This window comes from Thermobia domestica, chromosome 2, assembly GCF_964235325.1.
Source record: "Thermobia domestica chromosome 2, izTheDome1.hap1.1, whole genome shotgun sequence".
Taxonomy (NCBI): Eukaryota; Metazoa; Arthropoda; class Insecta; order Zygentoma; family Lepismatidae; genus Thermobia; species Thermobia domestica.
Window position 1 is genome coordinate 369,192,381 of NC_137455.1, and position 21,517 is coordinate 369,213,897.

General features: G+C 37.8%; 1 protein-coding gene across 1 annotated transcript in view; it reads right to left on the reverse strand.

The window, feature by feature from the left end:
- Positions 1 to 21,517, reverse strand: part of LOC145678830 (peroxidase-like) — a 209,881-nt gene that overhangs the window by 47,858 nt on the left and 140,506 nt on the right. Inside the window, exon 7 of the mRNA XM_081749376.1 lies at positions 571 to 766. Within this exon, the coding sequence (XP_081605502.1) occupies positions 571 to 766 (196 nt within the window). The remainder of the gene's footprint in view (positions 1 to 570; positions 767 to 21,517) is intronic.

Below are 21,517 nucleotides of genomic sequence, written 5' to 3' on the forward strand. Positions count from 1 at the left end.
TAGTAATTTAATTATTACTTTAATCGTATATATGTGTGTTACAAGAAAAAATTAAAACAGAGACCTTCCAAATGGTACCACAGAAAGATGTTGGCAATGATGTGGTTGGTTAAGGTACCAAGTGAAAGAGTATTGGAAATGATAAAAGAAACTGGGAAAATACATTAGATTCATTATGAGATATGAAGAAATAACTTTATTTGCTATGGAGGGAATGGAAGAAGGAAGGACATTACCTAAAGGAAGACGGTGATTGAAAAGTCCAGTTCAGAAAGAGAGAGCAAGAGCCTGCGCCAAACCAATCAAAATTTTTCTGACCTGACAAAATAAAACCGCCGAAACAGGGCCTAGAGAGGCAGACAAATGGCATATACCTTCGTCTTTATTTCTTATCTATAGTATCGCTATCCGCTGAGCAGGGGAACAAATTATGCAACACAGCGTATAAACATTCTCTTTAAGTTCAATTCCTTTTATATCCAGTGCAAACTGACCCCAGCAACTACATCAGAATGTGAGTAACTAATAAATAAATAGTGCCTACAATTACAATTAATAAATATACATTACCAGCGTTGAAGCAAGGATCAAGAGCCGAATCCCGTTCACATTCTCCGACAGGATTAATTGCTGGAGGGAGTATTTCCCTGTTTCCTTGGAACGTAACCAAAAGCCTTCCTCCTACGAACTGTCGAAGGTCATGTGACTGTTGGTCATCGTTTCCGTAGATCATAGAGCCATCGAGCCAATGAGTTAACTGATTCAGCTGTTGAAGAGAAAACACAAAATCAATTAAAGATTGTACACAATTTGATGGTATACAGGAATACCTTGTATTACGCGGTTTATGTTATTACACATATTTACCGATTGCCACTAGGACTGGAAATTCAAGTTCTTAACGGGATGATCTATCTTTTCTCGGCACAAAAATTTTTATATTGGACCTTATGGGGAGAACATGGCTACCGAATTTCCTCAGTTTCTAAGGAACTAGGTATCTCTAATGCGAAAGAAAAATTTTGCAGTATTCTACAGAAGTTTATTAACAGATTGAAATACTTAAATTGTATATTTGTCTGCTAGTTTAGCAGAAATAAATTATTAAAAAATAAATAAATTAGTTTCTTTTTATACAAATTATAATATGTCTAACTTTGGAACCAATTATGGTAGAGAGATCAACTTTTTTTTTTTTTTATTCCTTGAGAAGAAACGACTCTAATAGTTTTAATCACAACCATATCTGATACGCCAATTAAAAAATAGTATTTTAATATAAGTATTAAAGTCCACCTGTCAAGAAGTTTGACGAGAGTAAGGCATCAGCGCCAACCCTTTTCTTCTGTTTTCGTCCCGAGATATGAAGGTGTCAATGCGAATGTAAACATCCTGTCCTCACGTTCAATAGCCCAAATTCGGCCACTTTCTCTCTTTTTTCTCTCTCTCTCTCTTCCGAGGAGGTGTTTCTACCCTGTAAGGAAATTATAGATATGTAGAGAAAATGGTGATCAATTATTTCTGATAGCCAGATGATAGACAAGCATTCTAAAATGCCTTCGAATTCCAAAAATGTATCGACCATAACTTTACCATCTGTTTATTTTCAGGAGGCAAAAGTTATATTATTATTATTATTATTATTATTATTATTATTATTATTATTATTATTATTATTATTATTATTATTATTATTATTATTATTATTATTTGGAGTTAGAGTGCAAAGCCACGAAGATACAAATGGCTCCATTGGCTAAACATACACATAGCTGCCCCCATTCAGAACATCCCTTTGTGCGTTAGAAAATATGCTATAACAATGCGCCCCTCGCAAAAATCTAATTCAACTCTTATTGACCTCAGTAGCGCTTACTAATAGCGTAAATGCTATAAATCAGGCATTTGCAAGTAGGAACAGAGATTGGCCGAATCACAGAAATCTTACTGTCGTCACGGGCTGTAAAAGGTAATATATGACATTTTCACAAGAAATAATTATCGGATAATTTAATAACGGACAATTTCGCGGGCTGTATAAAAGAACTCGGCGTGTCAGATCCGACCCGCGAACCGACGTTTGGATATGCCTGCGTAAACATTCAACAAAAATATTTCCCCCGTAGGACGCTTCTTTGTATTGAAGAGAAGGCTAGTTCCGAGAAATGCCCAAACAATAGTAAGGAATTTGAATGTCAAGTTCTGACCACCAGAAATTCCCGCGAAACGATAATCTTATACATCCCAGCTAATCATTCCAGTTAGTGAGCAAGTACAGGTCAGGTCTGTGTGGGAAGCGAAACGGAACTGTGACAATTTGCGTAGTATAACACATTATGGAAAACGGACCAATAATGAAACGAAAGAAGAAGGGTCTTTCTCCCTTATAATCATCCCTTATAATCAAGGAGTTCCTTGTTTGATTCCCGATGAAGACACGAGTGGTTCGGATACTACGTTAAGCTGTAGGTCCCACCCATAGGACGTCATCATTCTGAAATTATGTTCTTTTCTGCGTATCCTGCTTCTTCTTTCAACTCTTTAGGATAAATCGAGACTAACTGACAGTCCGTAGTCTTAGCGGGGTAAGCGCGGAAAACGAAAAAGTCAAAGAAAACAGGGCTTTGCTCCCTTGTCCCCATATAACAATGCACAGTATGGACACCGTTCCAAATGGATCTTATAGGAGCTATCATGGCAACATTTTTGTATAAGACAATTGGTGTGTGTCGTCTGCATGGTTGTCTGGGGACTAAAAAGGGCAAACATGTTTTTCAATAAATAAAGAAAGAAAGAAAGAAAGAAAGAAAGAAAAGAAAACGTTCATTTTTCAATTCTCATATCCTCGTCCTAAGAAGGCGCTTAGCGCAACGAGCCGAAACTTTAAATGCTTTGAAAGTTTGTTCCTTTTTGCGTATCCTGCTTCTTGTTTCAACTCCCTAGGACAGTGATGATTTCAGGGGTGATTCTGGGGGGAATTCTCCCAAGAGCTACGAAATTCACCCTCGGGTGCTTGAGAACTTCGCAGAAATTTCTGTGGAGCACGCAATTTTTAGTCGCTTCTCCCCTGTGCGTGGTCCCTCCGGAGAAAATGATCTGAAATTAACACTGCTATAGGATAATTGGAGATTGGCTTAGGTTAGTTTTAAACGGAAGCATTTATCGTAGCAAAAATCGTATCATCGATATCCTACCGTGTAAAGTAGCAAATGCTATAGCATTTCCCATGCCATGGCATTTCTTGTCGATAGAACCTGCTCTATTTCGTAGCATTTTCCCCAGCATTTCTACTCCGATTGCAGCGCCGTGGTGTGTTAAAAGGAAGCAAAAATTTTGTGTTAAATATCCATGCTCTTTGCTTTGTGTGGGAAATTGAATTGTAGTAAAGAAAAATGAGTTGGAGAAGGGATACTATTATTATGTTGATTAAAAAATATGAGGAACATCCTTGTTTGTACAAAGTAAAAAGCGTGCAGTTTCACTATACGGATTCACACAGAAATTCATTTTAAAAAATCTTTCCCGTTTCATTTATTGTATTATACCTTCAGCAAACATTTCTGAGGTGTGCTCTTGCGTTCTCCGGTGCAGGTTCACTTTAACAGGTGGCAACGTGTACTTTTACTATACGGATCCATAGTATAAGTAGTAGTAGGAGGAGGAGGAGGAGGAGGAGAAGTAAGTAGTAGTAGGAGTAGGAGTAGTAGTAGTAGTAAGAGTAAGAGTAGTAGAAGTAAGTAGTAGTAGTAGGAGTAGGAGTAGGAGGAGTAAGAGTAGAAGTAGGAGTACTTGGTAACACTAGCAGTAAGTGAAAAGTAGTAGTAATAGTAGTAGTAGGAATAGGAGTAGGAGTAGGAACGGGTAGTAGTAGTAGTTGGAATAGGAGTAGGAGTAGTAGTGGTGGTGGTAGTAGTAGTAGCAGTAGTGGGAACGGGTTAGATGCCCCGAAGGGGTTGGTTGGGTTTTGTTCTCGATACAAAATGGGGAAATTACAGATTTGCTAAAATTTTATGGCGGCTTATTGAAGATTACGTGCATGTTAGGTTCGACTTTAATTTCTATATTTCCACGTAAATACGCATTTCAGATGTAAGTGCACACCATATTTCCATTACTTATACAGTACTCTATTAAAATATTAGAAATTTCTTCTGTAAATTTTAAAATATATGGGTCTGTATAGTATAACTGCACCGTTAAAAGTCTTTTGTATCATAACAAGCATATGCGAAAAACAGGAGCGTAATTTCAGATTTTGCTTTGGGGGGGGGGGGGCAAGACCGCTTGATATAAGTAAAATTTCGCGTTTTTCACTGATTTACTACTATTCTATTGATAAAATCTATATACATCTCAAACTCAGGGGGGGGCAAAAAGGGATTTAGAAGAAATAGTGTCTGAAATATCTGTTTTTAGTTTTGGAGCCATAATTGCGGTCCTCTCCAGTGATTTGTTTTGCTACGTCACCACAAAATGCTTATCAAAATGCTACCGTTTAAAAGCACCATATACTTTTGATGCCATAGAATATTATATGAAATTTTTGGCAGCACATCTGCTACGAGAAATGCTACGATAAATGCTTCCGTCTAAAACTGCCTTACAGTGCTAAGTCTTAGCGAAGTAAGCACGAGAAACCAGAAATATCACAAAAAATAGGGCTTTTGCTCCGCTGTTCCCCCGTGAAAATGCACGGTTTACACACAATACAGGTTGGATCTAACAGGGCTATTTAGAGAACGTCTTATAGAGCATTTGGTGTGCAGTGTTGTCTGCGGACAAGGAGGCAAAAGCGTGTTTTTCATTAAAAAATGGAGTATTTTAAATTTCCCTCAGCAGACGCTTCTTCAATGAGACCGTATCCTGCTTCTTTCTCCCATTCTCTAGGCTCTAGACAAATTAGGACTGACAGGCATTTGAATAAGTCCGTTACTTGGTTGCCTAGTAATTATCCATCATATTGGCTGTCATATTGGATTTAGACAAATGTTCTCTCATGTTACCATGTAAAATATGTGTTGTCGTGATGAAAGCTACCAGAAAAAGTAGGTTTTGTTTAGTCCTAAGGAAGTACACTACATCCTAGAGTAATGCGTGCATATACGCATTTGTAACTTTGTACAGTTAATCGTTAGACAACAGTGTTGTCAGGTTGTAAAGTTTCTAAGTGGCAATAAACAATGCCATATTTAAATTCATCGGCCACAGAAACCTATAGTTTGACACCAAAACTATCTTTCTAAGTGCCTTCGTTCACGATCTGGTTGGCGACCAGATTGGAAAATGACGGCTACCAGGAAAACACCTCAAATTTGAAATATATTCCCAAGACATTATTTTAAAAAGAACTTAGGGGACATTTTTTACGGACACCTATATATGGGGGCCAGGACTTTACATTGCCGGAATCCTGTGGGAGCACCCCTCTGCCCCCTTCCCTTCGCCACTACTCTATGCTATAATATTTGTCCGGAAAGGAAAAAAATTCCAAAATCCGCGCACTCTAGAATGCATCTTAATGAACTTCCAGAGGTAACGGGGAAAAGAGGATACTTCACACCACATCGTCCAGTCTCTTAGTATGGAACCATTGAGGGAGACAAACTTTATAAAGCTAACAGTATTTGGCAGCTCACAAGCAATCTCAGAAACTGGTCGAGAACCTGTTTCATTTAGACATCCACCCCCTTCCCCCTTCATTTCACCAACCCCCGCCCTTTCCGCGGCCAAGCTTAGAGTGGGGCGTGACTTACCCTCGTCAAACTTTGCAGGTGGACTTTGATACTTATATTAAAATACTATTTTTTAATTGGCGTATCAGATATGGTTGTGATTAAAACTATTAGAGTCGTTTCTTCTCAAGGAATAAAACAAAAAAAAAAAGTTGAGCTTTCTACCATAGTTGGTTCCAAAGTTAGACATATTATAATTTGTATAAAAAGAAACTAATTTATTTATTTTTTAATAATTTATTTCTGCTAAACTAGCAGACAAATATACAATTTAAGTATTTCAACCCGTTAATAAACTTCTGTAGAATGCTGCAAAATTTTTCTTTCCCATTAGAGATACCTAGTTCCTTAGAAACTGAGGAAATTCGGTAGCCATGTTCTCCCCATAAGGTCCAATATAAAAATTTTTGTGCTCAGAAAAGGTAGATCATCCCGTTAAAGAAATTGGTTTACCAAAACTCCTTTATATATTATTAATCTATCTCTGTCCGTCCGTTAGGGAGACGATAAATTTTAATAACTACGTCATGGATTAGCATCAATTTTGACAATGATGTAGAGAATCAAAAGTTAGAAGTCGTGATCATTGATTTAGTTGGTATTGAAAAGAAAAATGACAGAAATCAACCATTTCCGTTTATCACTATAGAAATAGAAAAAAATAACTAACTAACTAACTCTATGGCCTATGGAACCCGAAAGTTCAATGCCGCGTTCACAAAAGCACTCCACTGACTTCTATCCTTAGCCAATTGAATCCAGTGTCTATTTTGTATTCCTATCTCTGCGAGATCCATCTTAATATTGTCTTCCCATCTGCGCCTAGGTCTTCCTAATGGTCGTTTTCCGATTGGTCTTCCAGTCAAGATTTTGAAAGCGTTTCTACTTTCTTCCATTCTAGCTACATGACCTGCCCACGGAAGCCTCCTAGACTTGACGACCCTAATAATGTTGGGTAAACCGTATAAATTATGTAGTTCCTCGTTATGAAGTTTCCGCCATTCCCCATTCCCGTTCCTCTTGGTCCAAATATTCTTCTCAGGATCTTGTTCTCAAATACTTGAAAAGAGCTATTTACGCTAGTTCGATTCTATGGCTGGGTAGCCAACTTGTGGCATTACATTTTACAGTAATTAGAATTCTGGCTGTGTACGCCAAACTTGAAAAGTACCATGTTAAATCCTGGCTACGGGAAGCCAAACTTGAAACGTAACATTTACTCTAGTTCGTAGCTGACGTTAGGGGAAAGGGGAAAAAATTTATTGGGTCGCCGATATATTCCTTTCTTACGCTACAATTATAGATCAGTAAGCACAACGTCATTTAAATCCAGACTCTTGCACACTAATGGCATCGCCGGTATGGAGAAGGAGGAAGAATTAAAAAAATCATCATTTCGAAACAACACAACGTACCTTGTAATCATACCTTGTATTTATTTAACTCTCTTACAAACAACGTATAATATTAAAAATGGCATTAGTAAACATAGGCAGCTAAACTCAATTGTCAGAAAAGAAAAAGGAAAAAAAAACATCTGTATTCGATCCCTAAAGATTTCAGAAAACTTCTAGCACCAACACAACTAAAGATGAGTAACAGCAATATTTGAACAGTATCCTCAATAACAGTAAAAGAGTTGTTTACATTCTTGGACTAAATATTAGGACATAATCTTCGGTAGGCTGCATCACAGCGAGGAAATTACCAATTACATTACTGTTTACAAAACATCTAACCGCAGAGGGAGTAAACATGTGGCTGCGTCGATTAACTTTCCTCCCTAAACACATAACGTTTCCACTACTTCCGCAACCAGCTGTTAAGAGGGCATTTCCCTCGACATAACTTACAAATTAACAGCTGCGGTAATAACAATACATACTGCAGAAACATTATAAGAAATACAAGACCAACCAATAAATTAGACTCTACCCCTGACACCATCACATCAAAGTGCGAGTGCTATCGTATGGCCACCGTCTTCGGCGCGTCCTACTGAACTAGTAAATAGCATTATAGCTAAAGATATGACACGAAGACAACTCGAGGATTTTACATAGATTATTGTTGTGTGGCAACTCAATGCTTAGATTAAGAACCGTATATATATTCTAATAACCAGTACGGAGTGTCCACTACCGGACATACATGAGCTAGCCATCGCTAATCAAGCTTTTACTTCACTAAACATAGTACTTGTAAATAGACAATACGGAGTGCCCGCTACTAGACGAACATAAGCTAGATGGTAACGAGTGATACATTATGCATCTACGCAACTCGGGAAATGATTCCATCTAAAGCAAGAGAGAAATGGTGTTGATATCAGACTACCCCATCGGCGTATGATTCGACTTACTGGATAGAAACTCACTTTCGTTTACTCAGACATGTTACGGACAGGATTTACTTGAAATGACATTATGGACATTGTAGAACTGAAATACATATAGTATGTAAATGCACTGAATAACCAATGATTAATGGATGTATATATATATATATATATATATATATATATATATATATATATATATATTGTCTTTAGTTTATAAACGATTCAAACCACAGAATAAAGACACGACGATAATTGTATAGCACTGGATATTGTAAATGGAGACGACTTGAACGAATTACATGAACGGCGGACAAATTCCCTCACAGTTCCGTGACGACATTATTTCTTTCATAGAATGAGATAAAAGATAATGAGACATAGTTACCTGGGACGGTGACCCAAAACTTACCCAACCTTTCGCTGCTTACAAGTGGACAGCACCAACACCACAGGCCAGTTCAAAGGGCTCCAGTTCGGACAGCGTCCTAGGGTAGCAACAGGTCTCCAACGACCTCACAGGCATCTCGGTACATGACGGTCGTAATCATAGGCATAGGAACAGCTTGACCAAATGCCAACCTTCTTTGATTGATAGCAATCAAATACACTCCACCAATTCCCTCACCAGGTAGACAATCTCACTGCAAAGTTGCTGAAACACTCACGTTCACAACAACGGCCGCAGACAGGAACATCACTGAAAGATGCATTTAAGTCCCACAAAAGCAGGTGGAATCAGACGACGAGTAACAAAGGACGGAGTCCCATATTAAGGAAAGCAGAGGACGGGGAATCGCTACGTCAAGTAGAAAAGGCCATACATAATCGAGCTTGGTCCCAGAGACAGTTCTTGGGAAAGGACTGTTAGACTTCCACTTACATCACAGCAAACGATTAGCGAGTATCAAGACTATCCTAGTAATATCCTGTACGAGCACGAGCTGAGTGTTCGTAGGTAATTTATTGTAGTTCACTGCACGCACACTAATCTACCATCACTATTCAGTCACAGCACCTCCTATTTAAAGGGTTCGTGATGGGAAACAATCATTTCACTGCATGAACGCAGTAATCAGGTCAAAAGACAGGACGAAAACTACACCTCCGTTCTTACTTCCACCATGTTTTTTTTGGTACAAAGAGCTAAGACAAATGGAGCGTGCGCCTGCATCCAACACGCTCTCTGATTGGTCGCTCCTTACTACGCATTAGAGCGTAATATCGAAACGACAACTTTAATAATAATATGTATATGACTAAATAAAAATAAAATTTACATAACCCAATGTTTATATACGTACGTTTATAGTTAATCCCTCTGTTTAAACGAAACACAAAATTTCAAATTATTTCATGCAGTCAGCGCTATCTTCAGAAGCTGAAAGATACCCGCTCGACGCAAGTCATAGACATACAAAAGAAAGTAGCATACTAGGACTACACACACTAGTCCAATTGTCAACCATCTTGAATCCTTCATGAGGGTCGAGAATTGAGAAAATATAAAGAAAATAACATTTACTAAGAGCTAGTTAGACATTTCTACGAATAATCTATTTGAGAAAATGTAACGCTCAAAGAGGAACGTTACATCCACCCAGGGGACAGGAAAAAATAAATGATCCAAAGGGTCAGTTATTTTTGAACACCCTATATATCATTATTTAAAAACAGAAGATTATTTATGTGGATAATTTCGAAGAAGTTCATCTCTCCGTTCCTTGGAGCAGTTGAATTTCTTCAAGTTGTGAAAATTTTGCGTTCCCATACTTTCTCCAGTGAGGGTATGTAAAATCACTGAGTTTTTCAGAATCTTTCTAGCCAAGAAAGAGCCCGAGAAACATTTCATATATTTAGCAAATTCTCCTTTAACTGAAAAGGAAAGATGGTGAAGTCTTACCATTACTAGGTCTCCTTCTTCTAACTTAACCTCCTTTCCTGTTCGTTTCAAAAATGTCTGTTTTATTAGTAACTTTAGGATACAACGTAATATGACGATCTTGGGTTGGTGTCTTCTCTAGAACACCAGGCGAAGGAAAATTCTTTTTAAATGCTTCAATAGCAGAATAAGATAAAAATAGTTCTGCAGGCGTACAATCAATACTACTACATAACGAATAATTAAGGAGTTCCTGACATCGCTTAAGTACAGTACTCCACTTAGAATGATTACTATGACACTCCAAACGAATAATTCGGTTGAGTTCTTTATGGCTTCTCTCCGCCAAGCCATTCGAAGAAGGGGAATAACTGGACGTTAATATTGATTTCATATTATGCTCCTTACAATAGTCCTGCCAGGGGCGCGAAACGAACTGTGAACCTTTGTCTGAGACAATAGCATTAGGATAGGGAAACAAATAAAAATAATTCTTTTCTAACACTGAAATTATACCTTTAACATGAGCAGTCTTCAAAGGAAAGAAACAAACAAACCTAGAATAAATATCGATAATAGACAAAATATAATAATAACCATTACTAACTGGGAGTTTCCCCACGAGATCGACCGCTAAACGGTCATGAGGTCGACTAGCTTCTATATGGATTTCTTCTTTAAGTATTACTTGATTGGCGAACTTCGTCTCAGCACAATCAAGACAATCTCTGATATACTGTCGAACTGACAGTCTTTGTTTCTTCCAGTAAAATAAAGAACGACATAGAGACATACATTTCCTAGCCCCAAAATGACCACGCGAATGGACTATTCAAATTATTTCTTTTATTAATTCTTGAGGAATAACCAAAAGCCATTGGTTCGAATTCCTATGCTTGAAATATAACAAACCTTGATAACAAGTGACATGTTCTGGAGAACTATCCAATAAAGACCTTAACTTAATACAGAAATCATCATACTGCTGCTTTTCCCTGACTTTCTCCAGGTTGAAAAGAGACGAATCTTGAACAGACAAGAAATTGACATGATACTCTTCTAAGTTAGAAAGCACTTCCGGTGGATTCCTACTCAATGTATCCGCTACAAAATTCAAACTCCCAGGATAGTGTTCGAAGACAAGGTCGAACCTTTGTAATTTGAGAAGCATACGAGTCGTCCTGGTATCTAAGTTCTTCATAGAAAAAGAATGAGTGACGGCAGTATTATCTGTATGAATATACGTGGTTCTCCCAAGAATATATTGCGAAAAACGTTCACACAGAAACAAAACAGAGAGCAATTCCAACTGAAAAGAAGACAATGAGAGTTCGTGCGGTTTAACTCTACGACTAGCGTAGGCAATGACATTTGGATGATCAGACCCATCAGGGTACTGTGCCAGAAAACCAGCCAAATTCTCTGAACAAGTATCCGAATGGATGTGGAACGGCAAATTGAAATCAGGTTGTCCCAACGCAGGTGGATTACTTAAGATTTCACGCAAATTATAAAGGAGATCCAAAACTTCAGGAGTGAGTTTGTACTTAACATCCTTCTTAATGAGATCGTACAACGGAGAAGTAAGAGTCTAATAATTGAGAATAAACCGCTGTCGCCATCCCAATAATCCTAGAAATTGGCGCATTTTCTTCTTGGTTTTCGTGATGGGATAGCAACGAATTGGCTCATTATGACGTGGGTCAACTTTAACAGTCTGACCACTAATGACATGTCCCAGGAAGTTCACTTCCGTCAGAAGGAAGCAACACTTCCGGAAATTCAGGGAAAAATTTCCATGCTCAAGAATTTCGAACACACGCTCCAGATGGGCGAAATATTCGTCTAGAGAAGTACTAGATATTAAAATACCATCCAGAAGCAGAGTAACGAAATCTTTAGTACTTTGATCGAAGTAACTATGCATTACGCTCTGAAAAATGGCGGGCGCACTCTTGATTCCTTGAGGTAAAACCATCATTACGTACTGACGTCCTTTATAAACGAAACTTGTACAGGGATATGACGAAGGATGGAGACCTACGAAATAGTATCCTGACGAACAGTCAAATTTTGAAAAATATTGCGCTTTCGCTACACGGTTCAATATATCACCTATTGGTTCCACTTGAGCCTTAGGAGCCCGAACTCGGTGGTTCAATAGGCGAAAATCAATTACAGGTCTAACAGCACCAGACGCCTTGCGAACACAATGCATAGGGTTCCGGTACGGTGAGGTCTGTTCACGGGCTATGCCTAATTCAATCCATTTTTGCAATTCTGACTCAAATTCCATTTCCATGGATTTTGGCACAGAATAATACGGTCCTACGACAGGTTCTTCATCGGTTAATTCTATCTTGTACAAAGGCGTTCGTATCCTACGGGGATACTCGCAGAAAATATTACGATATCGGAGTAACAAATTATATAAACGTTGCTTGACATTGCTATCTAAATCTTCTCGAGATGAGATGTAGTCCTGAATTTCAGCTTCTGAAAGATTGGATTCAGGAACTATATGCACATCTGACACAGAAAGGACAGCTGAATTTTCTACTGGAGGAGAAACCTCTAAGATATTAACATCAGAACACGCAAGTTCGGAGGGAAGTAATTCCTGCTTATCGGATGGCCATTCAGTCCTCCCGATCTCAACCTTGTTTGAAGACAAAGCTACCATAAGAATACTAGGTTGATCAGTCGAAATCACGATAAGACTACCAGCATTATCACGCAATCTGATTTCCTTTCTCTCCCTGTCAACAAAAGCTTTAAATTTGTCTAAAATGGACAACCCAAGATAAGATCAGTTCGAAGATATTTTATAACAAACAACGAAATATCAAATAAATGACCCTGAAAATTTAAATTAAATATCTGGACACCTTGAACTGAAAACTTTTCTGTACCGGCAAAGGCACCCAATGATAAACCAGTATATGGTCGCAATTTAGCAGATGAGAATTTTAATTTTAACTGTTTCAAAATATTCAAGTCCAAAAGGCATAACTCAGATCCACAGTCAATGGTACAAGTTAATTGGACTCCTCCAATGTTCCCTTTAACAACAGGAGAAGAAGAAAAATAATAGGCTTTTCTTTTTCTTCATCCTCTTCAACTACAAAGTTTACGTTAAATGACATAGCATTATTGCTCCCATTATTGTTTACATCTCCAGATATTGACTCGACCAAGGCATTACAAGTCTTGACATTAGTTTCAGAATCATTATCTACGGGGACTGGAGAGATACAGCAGTCGTTTCCCCCCGTGTTCGGAAAAGACTGCAACCTTAGTTTTCCGAAGTAAATTAAGGTTGATCTTCCCTTGGATTGGAAGATGCCTCATCTCGTCTCCTATCATTATTTTGATACCTTCCGTTACGTCCTCGATTTCTTCCACGATAACGGTTTCTACCATTTCCTCGATATCGATTATTATACTGATAATTATTACTATTACTGTTATTGTTATTGTTATTATTTCTACTTTCAGTCTATTTCTAGCTTAAAAATTCAGTTTGACAGCTACTGTCAACATGTTCTGAATTACGATTAATAATTTTAGCTTGCTTAGCGAATACTTTCTTTGTCGGAGGCCTAACTTCATGCATGGAAGTATCCTCAATCCCAGATAATAACGCTACTTTACTCATTAATTCATCAACACTATTATATTGCTGAACAGACAGCAAACGCATATCCCTAGGCGGTAAACAATTCAAAATTAATTCCACAAGTTCCGAAGTACTTGGGGTTTCACATATATTGTAGTAACTTTCAACTACAAACCAAACGTAGTCTAACAGTGAAGCAAATTTTGTCTTATCATAACGCAAAGATTGCAACGACTTCTTCTGTGCACGCTCTATCTGAGGCGAACAATACTGATTCTTAAAAAGACGCACAAAGTCTTGATATGTATTGATTTCAGGAGCTACTGAGCTATACCAAGCAAACGCGGCTCGCACCATACAATGTTCTACGACCCGTAATCGGTCTCCATCACTAAGTGAATACATACTTAAACATTTCTCAAGATCCCTCAAAAACTTCCTTGGGGCTCCAGGTTTGATATCCCCAGAATACGATGGAAAAGATTGTAAATCTTTCTGCTTAATTGCAAAGGGCAATGAACTTGGTGTTATACCACTGAAGGTGGCAACACTGTTACGCGGTACTTGACTATTCGGTATAATAGTAGTGTGGAAAACACTAGGATCATAACTAGGCTTTAAATAGCTAGTATTAAACACCGGTGGGCTATTACCAACATGAGAAGTGATCATTGACCATGTGACAGTGTCAGTAGTACGAGTACTATTACTTACATTACTATTATAAACAGAAGAATTAACATTTGGAAAAGTATTTAAAGCACTGGCAACCATTTTAGTTTCACTAGGGCCACTCATATCTAATATCTGGTTCTGATTGCACAAACACAGATTTACTTGAATAACTAACAGAACTAGTAACAAACACATTGCGTTCAGCAGACGTACTAACAATAGTGTTAACAGGCAAACTATCCCTTGACTCAGAAAACGACACAGGAGGGTCAACACTAATACAAGGACGTTTACAGGGAACACCTTCCTTACTCAGGCTCTCACACTCAACTGACGTAAATTTCGGTTTATGTAATTTATCCACTTTGTTGATTAAAGTTAACACTTCAGAGAAAAGCTTAGATTGACTAGAATTACACCCTTCTAGTTCAACTTTTACCTCATCACTTTCACTTTCAAGTTTTTTTTATTTTATCAAAAACAACCTTGAATGCTTTATGATGAGATTCAGCCTCATTCTCTATAGAATCAACACGAGATTCCACGGATTCAACACACGACTTAAAAGACTCAATACATAACTTATTATTTTCAATACATGACTTATTATTCTCAATACACGACTTATTACTGTCAACTTCTAATTTTATGTCATCTAACTGCACTTGCAAATCCTTTTGGTTAACAGTTAGAGAACTGCAAAGATTTTCTACACTACCTATTCTTTCATCAATCTTTTGCATAGTAGTGGAAAGGCTATGTACATTTTCAACAACGCACTCCTGAATTCTAGCATTGTTAGCTTCAGCTTTTTCACTACTTTCTGCTATCTTATCATTACTTTCTTTAACTCTCTGCTCAACATTTTCTATTTTGCTGTTAATATTAGCATTACTTTCGTCTATCTTGCTTTCTAGCTTGCTCAACACAAGAGCGAACATTTCAGCGAGTTCATTCGCCTGCTCTGTCCCTTTTCGCTTCCTTGCGGGGACTTAGGCGAAGAAAAATGTTTGGGAGGTGATTCATTCTCACGCTCCGACACTTCAGGAGAAGTATGTGCGTCACATTTAGGACAAACCCAAACAAAAGAATCTGAGCTAACAGCTTCAAAAACACTAGAAGTATCCTTTAATTTAACACAAACTAAATGTGACCATTCGTGACACCTGTCACAAGATATAGCACGTTTCTTATCAGAATCAATTTCTTCCGCGGCAGCAAGAGGCTCGCTACAACAAACGCAAATAATATCATCTCCATTAGGAATAAGATTCCTCGACTCAGCCGACATCTTACTTACTTACTTGTAACTCTAATGAACATAAATATATGTGAGCTCTATCCAGCATATCTCATCAACACCAACGCGACAGTCTGTATCACTTATTTCTTCCCGCATAACACGACAACAACCAAATAGTGTAACATTTTAGACAATAAAATAATCCTGGCTGAGTCCCCAACTTGAAAAGAGCTATTTACGCTAGTTCGATTCTATGGCTGGGTAGCCAACTTGTGGCGTTACATTTTATAGTAATTAGAATTCTGGCTGTGTACGCCAAACTTGAAAAGTACCATGTTAAATCCTGGCTACGGGAAGCCAAACTTGAAACGTAACATTTACTCTAGTTCGTAGCTGACGTTAGGGGAAAGGAGAAAAAAATTTATTGGGTCGCGGATATATACCTTTCTTACGCTACAATTATAGATCAGTAAGCACAACGTCACTTAAATCCAGACTCTTGCACACTAATGGCATCGCCGGTATGGAGAAGGAGGAAGAATTAAAAAAATCATCATTTCGAAACAACCCCACGTACTTTGTAATCATATTTATTTAACTCTCTTGCAAACAACGTATAATATTAAAAATGGCATTAGTAAACATAGACAGCTAAACTCAATTGTCAGAAAAGAAAAAGGAAAAAAATCATCTGTATTCGATCCCTAAAGATTTCAGAAAACTTCTAGCACCAACACAACTAAAGATGAGTAACAGCAATATTTGAACAGTATCCTCAATAACAGTAAAAGAGTTGTTTACATTCTTCGACTAAATATTAGGACATAATCTTCGGTAAGCTGCATCACAGCGAGGAAATTACCAATTACATTACTGTTTACAAAACATCTAACCGCAGAGGGAGTAAACATGTGGCTGCGTCGATTAACTTTCCTCCCTAAACACATAACGTTTCCACTACTTCCGCAACCAGCTGTTAAGAGGGCATTTCCCTCGACATAACTTACAAATTAACAGCGGCGGTAATAACAATACATACTGCAGAAACATTATAAGAAATACAAGACCAACCAATAAATTAGACTCTACCCCTGACACCATCACATCAAAGTGCGAGTGCTATCGTATGCCCACCGTCTTCGGCGCGTCCTACTGAACTAGTAAATAGCATTATAGCTAAAGATATGACACGAAGACAACTCGAGGATTTTACATAGATTATTGTTGTGTGGCAACTCAATACTTAGATTATGAACCATATATATATTCTAATAACCAGTACGGAGTGTCCACTACCGGACATACATGAGCTAGCCATCGCTAATCAAGCTTTTACTTCACTAAACATAGTACTTGTAAATAGACAATACGGAGTGCCCGCTACTAGACGAACATAAGCTAGATGGTAACGAGTGATACATTATGCATCTACGCAACTCGGGAAATGATTCCATCTAAAGCAAGAGAGAAATGGTGTTGATATCAGACTACCCCATCGGCGTATGATTCGACTTACTGGATAGAAACTCACTTTCGTTTACTCAGACATGTTACGGACAGGATTTACTTGAAATGACATTATGGACATTGTAGAACTGAAATACATATAGTATGTAAATGCACTGAATAACCAATGATTAATGGATGTATATATATATATATATATATATATATATATATATATATATATATATATATATATATTGTCTTTAGTTTATAAACGATTCAAACCACAGAATAAAGACACGACGATAATTGTATAGCACTGGATATTGTAAATGGAGACGACTTGAACGAATTACATGAACGGCGGACAAATTCCCTCACAGTTCCGGGAAGACATTATTCCTTTCATAGAATGAGATAAAAGATAATGAGACATAGTTACCTGGGACGGTGACCCAAAACTTACCCAACCTTTCGCTGCTTACAAGTGGACAGCACCAACACCACAGGCCAGTTCAAAGGGCTCCAGTTCGGACAGCGTCCTAGGGTAGCAACCGGTCTCCAACCTCACAGGCATCTCGGTACATGACGGTCGTAATCATAGGCATAGGAACAGCTTGACCAAATGGCAACCTTCTTTGATTGATAGCAATCAACTACACTCCACCAATTCCCTCACCAGGTAGACAATCTCACTGCAAAGTTGCTGAAACACTCACGTTCACAACAACGACCGCAGACAGGAACTTCACTGAAAGATGCATTTAAGTCCCACAAAAGCAGGTGGAATCAGACGACGAGTAACAAAGGACGGAGTCCCATATTAAGGAAAGCAAAGGACGGGGAATCGCTACGTCAAGTAGAAAAGGCCATACATAATCGAGCTTGGTCCCAGAGACAGTTCTTGGGAAAGGACTGTTAGACTTCCACTTACATCACAGCAAACGATTAGCGAGTATCAAGACTATCCTAGTAATATCCTGTACGAGCACGAGCTGAGTGTTCGTAGGTAATTTATTGTAGTTCACTGCACGCACACTAATCTACCATCACTATTCAGTCACAGCACCTCCTATTTAAAGGGTTCGTGATGGGAAACAATCATTTCACTGCATGACACGCAGTAATCAAGTCAAAAGACAGGACGAAAATTACACTTCCGTTCTTACTTCCACCATGTTTTTTTCGGTACAAAGAGCTAAGATAAAGGGAGCGTGCGCCTGCATCCAACACGCTCTCTGATTGGTCTCTCCTTACTACGCATTAGAGCGTAATATCGAAACGACAACTTTAATAATAATATGTATATGACTAAATAAAAATAAAATTTACATAACCCAATGTTTATATACGTACGTTTATAGTTAATCCCTCTGTTTAAACGAAACACAAAATTTCAAATTATTTCAAGCAGTCAGCGCTATCTTCAGAAGCTGAAAGATATCCGCTCGACGCAAGTCACAGACATACAAAAGAAAGTAGCATACTACGACTACACACACTAGTCCAATTGTCGACCATCTTGAATCCTTCATGAGGGTCGAGAATTGAGAAAATATAAAGAAAATAACATTTACTAAGAGCTAATTAGACATTTCTACGAATAATCTCTTTGAGAAAATGTAACGCTCAAAGAGGAACGTTACATACTTTCAGTCTATGTTCTTCTCTCAGAGTAAGCGACTATGTTTCGCAACCATACAGAACAACAGGCATGTTCTATAGAAATAAAAATAATAATAGATAACGGGAAGCGGTTTCCTATAATTGATTAAGCGTTCCAAGAATAGGAGGGAGAAGGGGCGCCCGAAGAAAATTTTCTAGAGGGGGCCCATCTCCATAGTTGTTATATTACGTCTGCTATTTTTGATATTTAATATACGTGGTTTGCTATACTACGTATACATTTTCCTGAGCCAAGGGGTATAACGATACGTGTATTTTTCTACTTGTATTTCAACATCTTTGGGCAGAATGTACTTCAAATTGATGCACAAACTATCTAAGTAAAGGAAGAAGAAATATATAGAAAGAAAAGGATATATAAATGTAATTGTTTTGCTGTTGATATACGTTGCTGTTTTATGTTAAAATAGAGATTCGTTGTCATAGCAACGAAATATAAATAACATATAATTCCAGAACCATCTTGTAAAAAGCTACACGCAAAAATCTTTAAGGTGTGTATTTATTGTAGTGATTATGTGCCATAATAAAAAGGGAATATTAGAATGCCATGTGAAATGTTTTGTGGTGTTTTAGCAGCCTTATTTATATACATATATTAACTGAGGATCTTTATATAAGTGTCGTCTCAGAGGGGCCCACCCTGCCCTCCCCTTCGGGTGTCCATGGGAGGGAGGGCTATTCAGACCCCTCCCACACATGTCATCCTGAAATCCTTCACTGAATTTGAAACATTAATCTTTTGTAGGGTTAAGTGACAGTTGGGATGATCATACCACTATTTTTTTCTTCAGATATTTGATTGAACCGTTTCGTAGTTAAATGTGTAATTCACCAAAGAGGTGGTGTTATGAAGTACTTCTTCCTGCACAGAAGTTGCTGTAGGAAATCCATGGTTACATACTAGTACTAGACACTTGCGATGTGCATTGTCCTTCATATTCCACTGTAAAGAAATGATGATCAAACTTTAGGCGTGGGACGTTGGTGTCAATGTGGACTCTGATAAGAGTAGATCAGGCTCATGACCTGATTTTGAGTAACACAAATTTTCTTCAAGCACCAGCTGAGACCTTCCACATATCAAAAAATAAATAAATAAATAAATAAATAAACGTGCCTGGTCATTAATTCATAATCAGTTGGATCTGCACAGGTTTTCCAACAAAATGAGTGTCTAAACGTTTGAACGACGGCCGATGAGAAACGAAAACGTGTGACCTCTCAGTTGATTTAGAGGTATTTTTCAAGTTCTAAGTACGATTCTGAATTGGCTTGTTACCAAGAAAAAAAGTTGGTTCCACTACTTTGATTTGGAAATCAAGCAGCAGTCATGCTAGTGGTGCCACTCAGGATCTTCAAGGCCAAATAAATTCAAAATTCAGAACACAGAGCTCTGCAGGCAAAGGTTTTGTTATCAGACTACTATCCAAAGGAATAAACTACAACAGCAGAGTATTAGGGGTCGTCCATATATTACATAACGCGGCAAAGATGGGGAGGAGATTTAGGGCTTGCATTACGAAGTGTGACAAGGGGGAGGAGGGGGTGTACGTCTTAGTTACGTAACACATGTCGTTTTGCTGTAATTTTTATTTTTATTATCAGGTTTATATGGAATCTTTTAAACAAATAATTTTATTCAGTTCTTTTCTTTTTTATATAAGTAAATAAGTAAATATTTCTACTGTCTTGGGAAATTGCGAACATATGGCCCATATAAATTTAATCATGCAGAAGAGATTCCAAGACGCTAATAGATACGAGTATGACTGATGAATCCTGCATGTATTACAATACAATAAAACTCCGTGTTTTGGCTATCATAGCATTGCATTTACCGCACACGCTTTTCTGGAGTTAGTTGTTAGTAATCATAACCACTGCTTGAAAATGCCCTCACGTTCCCACTAGTATAGCTGTTCCTGAGAATATTGTTCAAAACTTTTGATATGCATCATTACCCACTCTATTCTTCTAACGGGTTTCGTATGTGAAACAGAAGAAACTCTTTTCAGTAAAATAACATTTTCCGCGGCGGAACGATCCACAATTTGCAAACCAAAATAAGATATTTAAAACCTATTTCGTCGGATATTCATCTCGTACTGATTTTTTTGATTTTTGGATTTGAACATTTCTCTAGAAATCGAGTTTATTCTCATTCTGGCTCTGATTTAGGACAAGAAGAATTTGAAAAGGGGTAAACTGAAGTCCAGAGAAGATGCTTAAAAGCTTATTTAGAAACGAGATGTCCATGCTCCTTCATGTGTGCAGCCACTTAGAATCTGCTGTCGACGAGAAAGAGAAATCTGAATCATCGACACCGGTGAACATCAAATACACGAGGCATCCTCGATCCCGGAAAAAAGAGTTTGATGTCAGTTTTTAGATCCTGTTTCATTTGCGTCTTCCGCAATATTTCCTCCTTGTCAACTATTGGTGACCTAAAATGATGGAATCCAATAATTAACTGATTCATATTGGCTTTGGTATCTTTAATAGCCTAAACTAGGAATACATATCATTGAATAAAACAACGTTTGTTTTCATTTTAAAATAATAACTGTGTGCAGTTTTGCCAACTAACTTAATATATTGGCTTCATATGACACTATGAACTCAACATGTTCAGTTGGCAAAACTGTCATACAGTTATTATTTTAAAATGAAAACAAACGTTGCTTTGTTCACTGATTTGTTTTTCTAGTTCAAATTAAAAGGTGGGTCAATCTCCTTACGGGAAACGACAGTATGCAATAGAGTATTGCAAAAAAAAAAAAAAAAAAAATGAATATTTATTGTCCTCCCTACCACATTGTTACAATCACTGAGACAAAGTTGTGTGTTAATTTTCAGGTCTGAAGGCAACGTTTTGACCCCCGCCCACCTCAAA